Raw genomic sequence first — 12370 nt, 5'->3', positions numbered from 1 at the left:
TTCAGTTTTCCAGGATCCTGTCCCTTTTTCTCATTCCAGACAGAAAACAGTTTCCATTTTGCGGAGTAAGCTTTTCTAGTTGATGGCCTTCTGGCCTCCAAAATGACATTCTGCACCTCCTTGGAGAGTAGGACCTGTTGTGATGCTAAGGAATCTTCCATGCGGCTAAATTGAGTGTTTTTAGCTGGCTGTGAAGAGTTTTGAAGCTGTGCTGAGTCAGAAGAAGAGGCATTAGAGGCAGGGTCCATGGTGGGGAATGCGCCAGGCTCCTCAGGAGTGGGTACCAGTGTTGACTTGGCCAGTCCGGAGCAATGAGAATCATCTTTGGTCTGCTAGCATTTCCTTTTGATTGATGTGAAAGTGCTTTTCTTTTTGGGACCATCTGCCCTGAATGCACCGATCTGTCATGTGCGCCCCCCAGGCGTAGTCCGAGGCGTCTATTGTGATGACTTGATTTGCTTGAGGCTTGCTGAATGGAAGACCTGTGTTTGTTTGACATGCTTGCTTGAGCCCACCACAGAAATTCCTTTTGCAGGCATGGTATTATTGTTTCCAAACTGTGGCTGTGTTGAGACCATATGTTTTTCAGGTACCATTGTAGTTTCCTCATATGCAGCTTTGCACATGGGATTAGTAAGATGCAAGATGCCATGAATCCCAGAGCCTGCAGGATTTTGACCTTTTTGGTTGCATCCCACATGAACTAGGGCTAAAATGGTTTGAGGAAGTATTAATTTCTAGCAAGAAATTAACCCAGACTGACTTTAGGAACACCTTGACCCTGATGGAAGTTGTATTAAAAAACAATTTAATTTACTTTCAAGGAGAATATTTTAAGCAGGAAAAAGGTGTGGCAATGGGGGCACATTGCGCCCCAACTTATGCTAATATTATTATGTCACACTGGGAAGAGAAGTTCTTGCTAGATTCTCCTTTTAATGTGCATTGTGTCTTGTATACTAGGTTTCTAGATGACTTATGTTTTTTCTGGAAGGGGAGCCAAAAAGATTTTAGTGAACTAGTGGAATATCTCAACAGTACCACTTGTTTTTTGAAGTTTACCTATAACTTTGATCACTTTGAGCTAAAGTACTTGGATGTTTGTATAGAGAAAAAGAATGGGAATTTTGTATCTTGTATACATAGGAAAGAAACGTTTAGTAATTCCTATTTGCATTTCGCTAGTTGTCACCCCACGCATCAAAAGAAAGGGGTAGTGAAAGGACAGCTTGTTCGGTTAAGTAGAATGACCTCGGATGACAGTCTTTTTCAGGAAGGAGTTGATTTTTTGAGGGACCTTTTCATCAATAGGGGTTATTCACTAGAATTTTTTAATAAGATAGTAGATGAAGTGAACAAGAGAAAAGGCCCTTTTGCACCAATTTTAGGAAAGAAAGTGTTTGTAGACATGTCAGGTCAGAATAAACCATTGGCTGAACAACATAGTGCTGGTCTGATAACCACATTTAATGAACATTCTGGACTTATAAAGAATATTTTTACAAAAGAGTGGAAAGCCTTTTCAGAAATTCTGGACTTATAAAGAATATTTTTACAAAAGAGTGGAAAGCCTTTTCAGAAATTTCAGATTTGAGTCATATTTTTGATAAAGAAGTCGCCTTTACATATCGTAAAGGTAAAAATATTAAGAATATTTTGGAAAGTGGCTACAATAATAAGGCAAACAACAAAAATGTCAGACAAAAGAAAGGTTTATTTAAGTGTGGCAAGTGCCACTATTGTGTACACCTGATAACTGGTCATTCTATATTCCTACAGGCTAGAAATAAAACATTATACTTAAATAGCTTTGCCAACTGTGACACGAAAGGAATTATTTACATAGTGGTTTGCAAAGAATGTTCATCATTTTATATTGGAAAAAGTGAAAGAAGGTTGAATTCCAGTTATCAATTTTTTGTATTGGAGGTTGTGCCCACCAGCCCTAGAGGTGGGATGTGGGAAACCCTAATTGAATACAGAGAATTGTACTGGCAGTTGTTTTTAAATGCAAACAAGAATCTAGGGTTAAATTACATGGTGTCTATAGCACCTGTATTGAAACTTAGAGCTGCAAAGCTCTAACAAGGGTGGTTTTTAAAATATCTTTTAAACTATTTTTAACCATTTTTAAATCTTTTAAACCTCTTATGTTCATGAGTGTTAAATGTAAGGTTCATTAAAAATTTCATTAAAAATTTGATTTAATTTTTAGGTATTTTTATATCCTCACATAATCTACTTATGTATTCAAGAAGTTTTTAAATAAAGGTTGATATTAATTCATGACAGTAGATGGCGGTACACTCTTGATGATCAATGATAAAGTTTGCACATACTACTATTGTTCATTTCATATATTTTAACAAAATGTTTATGGTGAATATTTTTACATTCTATGTTTTCATTAAATTTGAACCAAGTGTACAAAGAATTTGTAAAACTGAATTGGTACAAGAAGTGATGTTTGTCTTTTAAAAGCATTTTTTAAAAAAGCATTTATTTTAGTTGTGTAGATCATGCTTTGGCTTTAAATAGCAATTACTTTTAATTGACTGTTTCTGATTGGGCAGTTTGTATTTTTATGAACATATATTAGCCTGTTTTTTTTTAAAATGGAGTTGTTACTGATGAAGTTAAAGACGAAAACGTTTGGTGTAAAGCGTTATGCTGCTATTTGACTGTGTGTTTGCACATACTGGTGGATTGCTTTGTGTGGATTAAAGCCGTTTGGAACCTTACTGGACCGGATTTATTTGTGCCTGGAGGTGGTGGTGTTTTATTCTTAGTTTGATTTTCCACTGCTTGCTCAGTTTACTTAAATCATCTTTGGTCTGTCTGCTTTGGTTTTCAATAGAACTTTGGGCAGCAGAGGAAGAGGTGAGAAGGCATAAACTGTCATTGATGTCCAACTGAAAGAGAGAGCGTCCACTCTCCAGGCCTTTGGATGGAAAATACTTGAGCAGAATTTTGTCAATTGATGATTTTTGTGGGAGGCAAAAAGATCTACGTCTGGCCTTCCCCATTCTTGGATTATTTCTGTAAAAACTTTTGGATGCAATTTCCATTCGTGTGGATCTGTCATATTCCTGCTTAGGTTGTCTGCCAGCATGTTTTACTTGCCTGGCAAGTACTGTGCTTGTAGTTCCATTTGTAAGTCCATGGCCATGTTCCAAAGTGACATGGCCAGTCTGCATAGGGGGTAAGAATGTGTGCCTCCCTGTTTATGTACCACATAACTGTGGTGTTGTTCGTTCTTATCAATAATTGACCTGGTTGTAGAAGGTCCTTGAAAGCTATAATAGCATTTATTACTGCTAGCATTTCCTTTTGATTGATATGAAGGTGCTTTTCTTTTTGGGACCATTTGCCCTGAATGCACCGATCCGTCATGTGCGCCCCCCAGGCGTAGTCCGAGGCGTCTGTTGTGATGACTTGATTTGCTTGAGGCTTGCCGAATGGAAGACCTGTGTTTCTTTGACATGCTTGAGCCCACCACAGAAATTCCTTTTGCAGGCATGGAATTAGTGGTATTATTGTTTCCAAACTGTGGCAGTGTTGAGACCATATGTTTTTCAGGCACCATTGTAGTTTCCTCATATGCAGCTTTGCACATGGGATTAGTAAGATGCAAGATGCCATGAATCCCAGAGCCTGCAGGATTTTCCTTGCAGTCAGCCTGGTGCAATTTGCTAGTGTTCTGAAGTATTGAATTAGTTGCCCCTGCTTCTCTGGCGTGAGGTAGGCCATCTGGGTGTTTGTGTCCAAATTGGCACCAGGAAAATTATCTTCCGAGAGGGTATTAGCCTTGATTTCTTTTTGTTGACGGTGTATCCCAGAGAGTTCAACAACATTATTACATAAGCCAGATGTTTCAGAAGAATGTGCTTGCTGTCCGCTTGGATCAGGCAGTCGTCCAAATAGGGGTATATTTGTATCCCTTGAAGTCTGCAGTAGGCAATTACTGATGCCAGGCATTTCGTGAATACTCTGGGCGCAGTAGGTAAGCCAAAGGGCAATGCAGAGAATTGATAATGAGTTGAACCTGCAAGAAATCTGAGGTACCTTCTGCAATTTTGTCTGACTGGGACATGCAGGTATGCCTCCTTGAGGTCCAATGTTACCAGCCAAGACTCCTTGCCCAGCATGGGAAGAAGTTGCTGTAGAGTGAGCATCTTGAATTTTGGTACGAGTAGAAATGTTTAGGATGGATAGGTCCAAAATAGGTCTCTTTTCCCTTCCTTGGTACCAGAAATAGCCTGGAATAAAAACCTTGACCTTGTTCGTGCGTAGGTACCTCTTGAATAGCTTTCATGTTTATGAGATCTGTAATTTGCCTTTGTGCCTCTGCCCTTTGATTGTGTGGCAGGTTTGGCATGCCTCTCATTTTTGGAAGGGTGTAAAAATGGAATTTGTACCCTCGGTTTATAATGTCCAGGATCCATTTGTCCTTTGTGACAATATGCCAATTTTTTGAAAATAATGCCAGCTTTCCTCATTAGGGGGCTGCCATTTGAGACTTGGTTGGCATGCAAAGGGGAAAGTCATTGGGTTTGCTTTCTGAAAGATTGCGAGTTATCCTCACCACCTCTTTGTGTAGGTGCTTGCCATTGTCTGCCTCTAAACGATCCTTGGGATTGTCCTCTGCCCCTAGGGTGCCTGTATCTGCCTCTTTGTGGTCTGTCCGTGGCAGGAAAGGACCAGTTTTTGGAAGGCCAATTTCTACTAAAATGTGGGGGTTGTACCTGTAGAAAATGTTTCACAGTTTGCATTGATTTAGCCTTTTCCTCCATTTTCCTTAATACCTCCTCAGCATTAGCACCAAATAGTACATCCTTTTGAAGAGGGGCGTCTAGTAATTTAGCTTTGACATGATCAGGCAAGGCTTGTTCCTTGAGCCAGGCATGTCTACGTATGACTGATCCTGTAACAGCAGCTCTACATGAGGCCTCTAGAGCATCAAAACCACATTGTAAGGTATGCTTACCCACTTGTTCTGCACTATGCATCAAATCCTGCAACTCTTTTAAGTCTGGTTCTTCAGGTTGTGACATTTTACTTTTCAATTATGATAACAAAAACTGTTGGTATTTTAGCATATGAAACTGACAGTTTAAGGTCCTCATGGTTAAGGTAGCCGAGGTATATACCTTTTTTCCCCACCTTTCTAAGGATCTGGAATCTCTCTCGGAAGGTAATGGATTTTTAGCAATGGAGGCCTTAACTCCTTGGGGCCCTGTGAGATGGTTTCTGGGTCAGCAGCATGGCTTTTGTATAGAAATTGGTGAGAGTCAGGAAACCTGTAGTACCTGTCAGGCTTAACTGGAGCTGGAGGTAGCGAGTCCGGGTTAAGGCAGGCCTCCGAGTAAACATCATCTAGGATGTCCAAGACAGGAGGTATAGCCAGAGGCCTGTGCTGAGGTAGCAAGAGAAATTCCCTAAGCCTTTTCTTGGAATCTGAATAATCTTGGCCTTCCCAGTGGAAGTGTTCCCTTAAGGTATGCAAAGTTTCCCCAAACTAGTAATCCTCAGGGGGGATACAGAAGGGATGGACTCCTCCGCATCAGAGTCTTCAAAAGGGGAGTAAGAATGTTCCTGATCATCAGAGTGCTCTGAAATAATAGAGCCCTGATCAGAGGAGGGGGAATCTTCCTCCACTCTGGGCCTTTTGTCCGGTGGGGGCTGAGAACCTCTGATAAGAGTAATTAAATCCTCAGCCATTTTAAGCATCTGTTTCTTAGGCATGGGGCCTGGAGATGGGCCCTGTGTAGCTGGTCTCTTAGAGTACATGGTAGCTTTAGACTTAGTGAAAGCCTTGATGGAGAAAGAAGAGGAAGGTCTGAAGACACCTTGAGTGGAGGTGAACCTGTCCAAATTCTGAGTTTCAACGCCAAGAGTGGCTTCGGTATCTGTAGTCAGGGTGTGGGCAGAGGAACCTGCGACCTCGGGCACAGGAGACACCGTCAAAGAAGTGTCGTCGATAGTCAGGGGCTGCGTAGGCACCTCAATGAGAACCGGACCACGTGTAGTCAGCTTTGACGTGGTGTCGGTAGAGGCCGCGGACCTCGTGTGTCGGTCCTTGTCTTTGCGTTTTTTAGACAAAACCGGAGTCGGAGGATCTGACGACATAGTATAGTTAAATGCTTTCCCAAAATAATGCTGGGCGAACTCCGCCCGACGCTTAATAGTGCGTTTGTTGAATGTAGCACAAAAGCGACAGACCGAGACGTCGTGGTCTGGGCCTAAACATGGTATACAGAGGGAATGGAAATCCTTATGCGGTATTTGCTTCCCACAAGAAATACAATTATTAACTTTGTCTGACATCGGTCTGAGGCAAGAAAAGTTTCCCCAATGGGGTACTTAGCTTTTAAGAAGACTTCGGTTTCCAAATTTTCGTAATCTCAGGAGTTGGCCAACCGGCACTTGCGAACTGCTTCTGCTTCGGGCACCGCAAGGCAAGAAAGACTGAAGAAAATGGTGTTGGCTGGTTCTTTTATACCCCTGTCGCACTGACGTCAGGGAAGAAGCGACGACAACCGACGCCGGACCTAGACTTTGGAATTCGGCCGACCGAGGACCTGCCTGTCGGCAAAAGAACCCATCTGTTATGACTGCAGCTGTAGGCACGATGAACATCTGCACCAGTAACAAACCATCATACCAAACTTTCTAAGAGGATATAGTAACATTAGTAGGCCCTGTCAGGAGTATGTATTACTGCATATCAGATATGCCAATTTTAACTTGAGGAATGCAATTTAAATTGATCTCCTTTGCACATATATTTTCTTTGTACCTGATACCTGTTGGCCATTCATCCCTCTCTCAGCCAAATGAACCTTTCATTCCCCATCACTGAGGTGAGGTTTGTATGAGAGGGGACATTATTCAAACAGCCATCAGGATGAGCTACACTCTTCCATTATTTTATGCCCTATTCCCTTGTGCATGTGCAGATAAGTTAACTATAAGCACCTGTGAAATTGGTTTCTCATGGTGGCTCCCAGCAAGCAACCTCACCTGCCGCTCTCCCTGGTCTCTAGCAAACACAACCAAGCCTTTGAGTGTGCCCACCTCAAACACAAATCCCCATCACTGACATCTCTCACCAAGCCCAGTCCTGCAGCACCGATGCTACTAATCAAGCCCAGTCTCCTGATTCAAAGTAAGGGCTTCATCAATTCTACAGAGACAAGAATACTTCACATACTTTATGTATGTAATTCTTTCCACATAGTAGCTGACATTCCGGACATTACTTAAAATCTGTTTCATCTCCTAACCTACAACTTGTCTCTGGATAAGTGCATTCTAATTTCTATACTAATACATACGCTATTTGTCCTTGCTGTACTCACATTTTACTAGGCCAACGTCCAAGTCTACTAGTAAAGGGATGACTCCAGTGTGCCCTGTGGTACTACGTGATCATCAAATAAAATATACAACTTTTTCATAAAAAACAGAATATAATACACATCTAGGAAACTTACTTTAAATAGAAATCTATGATAACGTCATTTAAAAATTCGCCTTCAGTTAGACAATGGAGATCTTCATTGGTTACAGATATCCCACCCTTGGATGGAGGAGGAGGATAAACTATTAATCTGGGGGGGAAAAAAACAGAAGTTACACAAAAGGCAAACATCTATGTTACATTATTTCATCCTCAGTTATCCTACATGTACACATTACTGATTTCTCTACTATTCGTGTTCGTATTTGCTACTTTTAAACAGCACAACTCTTTACAGGAAAAGTTGATGTTTGAATTAGAAAGGGATTATTAAGTCCTTTTAACTGAACTTGAGTTGTATCCCCAGATTTCCACAATGGCAACCTTTTTTTAAATTATGCCATGCCACAAAATGCTTCCTTTTTTCCACAATGTATACTTAAATGACTGCATTTTTCTTGTACCGTGTGTCTGAAAAGATCATTTGGTTCAATTTACATACTAGTTAAGAAATACATTTTAAATATAATGAAAGCTGTTCACTTCCGTAAATAAACCTATTCTGAAATCCACGTTCCCAACATTTTTTTTTCAACAGTGACACATGTAAAATATACAAAGTATGTTGGACAGAGAAACTGCAGAACACAAAGTAATCCAGACATGCAACTATAAAGTACAGTTGCACAAGTCCTACTTACCTGTAACATTAGTTGTTCTAATTTCACACTACTACACTGGCAAATGGTTTCTGCGCCTGCACAAACCCACACTGTCAGCAGTCCAAAGATCAGAATAAAGTACAGTTTTGTACCTACCATAAATGTAGATGTTCGAGGATCCACATTGCTGCAGTCCTTACTATTGGGTAGTCCGCTGTCCAGTCGGCCCGAATACCAGAGTATATGGCTGACGTCGGTCAGGGCGCATTAGACTGACGTCAGTACGTCAGGGTACTAATGCGCATGACCGACGTCATATCCTCAGTCTTTTCTTGCCCCAGATGTCAGAAGACCCTAAAAAGACAAGGCCCAAAATACCTGCACCAAAAATATGTACAATATATACAAAAATATATACAGAAATATCAGCATATAACCTCACCTACACAACCACCCCTAAACACAGAGGGGAAGGAGGGAGGGTAAATTGGACTGCAGCAATGTGGATCCTCGAACATCTACATTTATGGTAGGTACAAAACTGTACTATGTTCTTCGTTCCACATTGCTGCAGTCCTTACTATTGGGTAGAATCCCAAAGCAGAGGTAAGGGAGGCTAGCAAATCATAAGGAAGTAGGAGCTGACAACATGCCTTGCAAAACAGCTGTGGCAAAACCAGCCCTAGACTTAGAGTAGATAGGAAGGTGATAATGCTTAGAGAAAGTATGCACTGAACTCCAAGTAGCTGCCTCCAAAATATCCTTAGTTGCCACCCCCCTTAGAAATGCTGTTGAAGTGGCAGTAGCCCTAGTGGAATGAGGCCTAATCCCAGCTGGAATCTCCTTGCCATGATGGGAATAACAAAATGCAATGCAAAACCCAATCCACCTAGAAATAGTTTGTTTTGACACAGGCTTGCCCTGCGAACTCAAAGCAAAAGAAACAAACAACTGCTGAGACTGCCTAAAATCCTTAGTCCTGCATAAATAATAACGCAATTGCCTGTGTACATCTAAAGTGTGCAAAATCTTTTCCCCTTTATTTTGGGGGTCTGCATAAAAAGTAGGCAAATGAATAGTTTGGTTTAAAGCCACACTAGAAACCACCTTAGGCATAAAGGAAGGATTAGTACGTAATGATACCCTATCCTTATGGAAAATCAAAAGGGCTCTACTGCCATAAGGGCCTGCAACTCAGACACCCTTCTTGCAGAAGTAATAGCCAACAGAAAAGCAGTCTTCCATGACAAGTATTTCAATTCAGCAGTAGCCGCAGGCTCAAAAGGTTGTAGAGTAAGTTTTTCCAACACAAAATTGAGATCCCAAGCAGGAGTAGGAGCTCTACGTGGGGTCTTATATTCTTTGCCCCTCTAAGAAACTGCTTGAACAAAGGATGCGAAAACAATGGTGGGTCACAATCATAGTGAGCTGAAATTGCTGCAGCATGAATCTTAATGGAAGAGAAGGACAAACCTTTGTCCAATAACTCAGTAAGATATTGAAGAGCCACACTCAAATTAGGCTCAGAAATCTCCAAATTCTTTGCTGTACTCCAAAATAAAAATCTCTTCCATTTTTCTGCGTACACTTTCCTTGTACTAGGTCTTCTAGCTTCCATAATCACATTTAAAACTTGTTGAGGAAGTTGAGACCTGCTGTGTTTCAACACAGAATATGCCAGGCTGTTAGATGAAGAGAGTGAAGCTTGACATTGAGCAGATGACCGTCCTGCTGAGATAACAGATGAGGAATCAAAGGTAAAGGCCATGGAGGCTTCCTTACCAGACTCCTTAGTAGTGGGTACCAGTGTTGCCGAGGCCAATCTGGAGCTATCAAAATCATCCTTGGCCTGTCTTGTCTGACTTTTAATAGCACCTTTGGAAGAAGAGGCAGAGGTGGAAAGGCATACACATGAAGGTTTTTCCAACTGAAAGACAGAGCATCCACTTTCCAAGCTGTGTGATGAAACCCCTTTGTGCAAAACTTTGGCAGCTGGTGGTTTAGTGGAGAAGCGAACAGATCTATGTCTGGAGTTCCCCATGACACTGTCAATTTCTGAAATACATGAAGATCCAGTTTCCACTCGTGGGGATCCATGATTTGTCTGCTTAACACATCTGCTAAGGAGTTCTGTGCTCCGGCAGAAACCTTGCCTGAAGAGTTAGTTGCAAGCTTAGCGCAGTCTCCCATAAAATCATTGCTTGCCTGCATAGAGGATAAGAATGTGTTCCCCTTGCTTGTTGATGTACCACATGACAGTTGTGTTGTCTGTTAGAATCAACACCTGCCCTGGAAGAAGTAACTCCTTGAAAGCCATTAATGCAAACTGGACTGCTAACATCTCCTTCATGTTGATATGTAGATGCTGTAGTCTGGCAGGCCACTTGTCTTGTATCCACTTTCCATTTAGATGAGCTCCCAAGCAGTGTCCGAGGCATCCGTCGTTAAAATCTGACTCGCCTCTGGCGGGTCACAGAGAGTCCCTTGTTTAGGTGACATTCCTGAGCCCACCACAAAAATTCTTTTTTGAAGGCAAGGTATTATTTGAATGACAGTGTCCAAATCCTGGCAGTGCTGTGTCCATACATTTTGAGATACCATTGTAGCTTCCTCATATGCAGTTTGGCATTGGGAAGCACCAGAATACAAGATGCCATGAACCCTAATGCTTGAAGGACTGTCCTTGCAGTCAGCACGGACTGATGAGATAGTTGATGGAAGTAAAGTGATAGACTCTTTTGTTTGTCCGGGGTTAAAAAGGCCATCTGGGCTGCTGTATTCAGTCTCACACCCAGAAAGCACATGTCTTGAGAGGGTACTAGACTGGACTTTATTTCGTTCACAGAATACCCTAGGCATCTTAGCACTGCTATGACATATTCCAGATGCTGTAGAAGATCTTCCTTTTCTTGAGCCAGAATCAGGCAGTCGTCCAAGTAAGGATAGAGTTGAATTCCTTTTAGCCTGAAGTAAGCTATCACTGGAGCCAGAACCTTTGTGAATACTCTGGCAGTAGATAAGCCAAAGGGCAATGCAGAGAACTGATAATGAGAATTTCCAGCTCGAAAACGCAGATACTTCCTGCAACTTAGTCTTATAGGCACATGAAGGTAAGCTTCCTTGAGATCTAAAGTTACCATCCAGTGATCTTTGCCCAGCAGAGGTAAAAGCTGTTGTAACGTCAACATCTTGAACTTGGGAATGTCCAGATAAGTGTTGAGAATAGATAAATCCAAAATTGGTCTCCACGTGTTCCCCTTCTTTGGTACTAGGAACAGGCGAGAATAAAATCCTAGGCCCCTTTCTGATACAGGGACTGGCTGAATGGCCCCTATTTGGAGTAACAGAGAAATTTGCTTGTGAGCCTCTTTCCTTTGTGGAGGAGGAACATCTGGCATGCCTTTGAAAGGGGGCAATGTATGGAAATAAAACCTGTAACCGTGGTGAATGATATCCAACACCCATCTGTCTTGAGTAATTAAATCCCAATTTCCTTTGAAAAGAGACAGTCTTCCTCCCAAAGGAGCTGCCAGACGAGAATCCACTGGCAGCTGAAAAGGCAGGTCATTGTGTCTGTTTACGAAAGGACTGACCCCTGCCCTCACCAGATGTCTGAGCAGGTGAACTCCCTGTTCTAGGCCTAAAAGAACCTTGAGCTCTGCCCCTACCACGTCTAGACCTACCCCTAGACTGGGAATCATAAGCAGGATACGTCCATCCCTTAGTAGGCCAATTTCTACTAAACTTGGTGGCTGCACCTGCAAAAATCTTTAACAGTTTGCATAGACTTAGCTTTATCCTCCATTTTCTTTAAAACTGCTTCCACAGGCGAACCAAACAACACATCAGACTGTAAAGGAGCATCCAAAATCCTTGTCTTAACATGGTCAGCTAAATTCTGATCCCTCAACCAGGCATGCCTGCGAAGAACAGAACTAGTGGCAGCCACCCTCGAGGAGGCCTGTACAGCATCAAAACCACATTGCAAAGAATGCTTACCCACTTGTTCAGACACACGAACTAAATCCAGCAACTCTTTACACTCAATACCTTCCGCCAAAGCATCCACCTTAGATTTCAGTTGTGAAAGGAGATAATTTTGATATTTAAGCATGTGAAACTGACAATTCAACGCCCTCATGGCTAAAGTGGAAGAAGTATACACTTTCTTTCCCCATCTATCCAAAGCCCTTGCCTCTTTATCAGTGGGAACAGGGTTTTTAACCACAGAGGCCTTAACACCTTT

At 41.9% G+C, this 12370-nt stretch overlaps 1 protein-coding gene across 2 annotated transcripts in view; it reads right to left on the bottom strand.

Moving 5' to 3' along the window:
* Positions 1–12370, bottom strand: part of SENP6 (SUMO specific peptidase 6) — a gene marked incomplete in the record, with an annotated part of 3063818 nt that overhangs the window by 809983 nt on the left and 2241465 nt on the right. For both annotated transcript variants that reach the window (XM_044070093.1, XM_044070102.1), the window contains 1 exon segment: positions 7497–7613. In XM_044070093.1, coding sequence (XP_043926028.1) covers positions 7497–7613 — 117 coding nt within the window.

Source organism: Protopterus annectens, chromosome 1.part0, assembly GCF_019279795.1.
Source record: "Protopterus annectens isolate FY-2018-M chromosome 1.part0, PAN1.0, whole genome shotgun sequence".
NCBI classification, from domain to species: Eukaryota; Metazoa; Chordata; order Ceratodontiformes; family Protopteridae; genus Protopterus; species Protopterus annectens.
The sequence above is the reverse complement of the archived record's forward strand: the minus strand, read 5'-3'. Positions and strand labels throughout refer to the sequence as shown.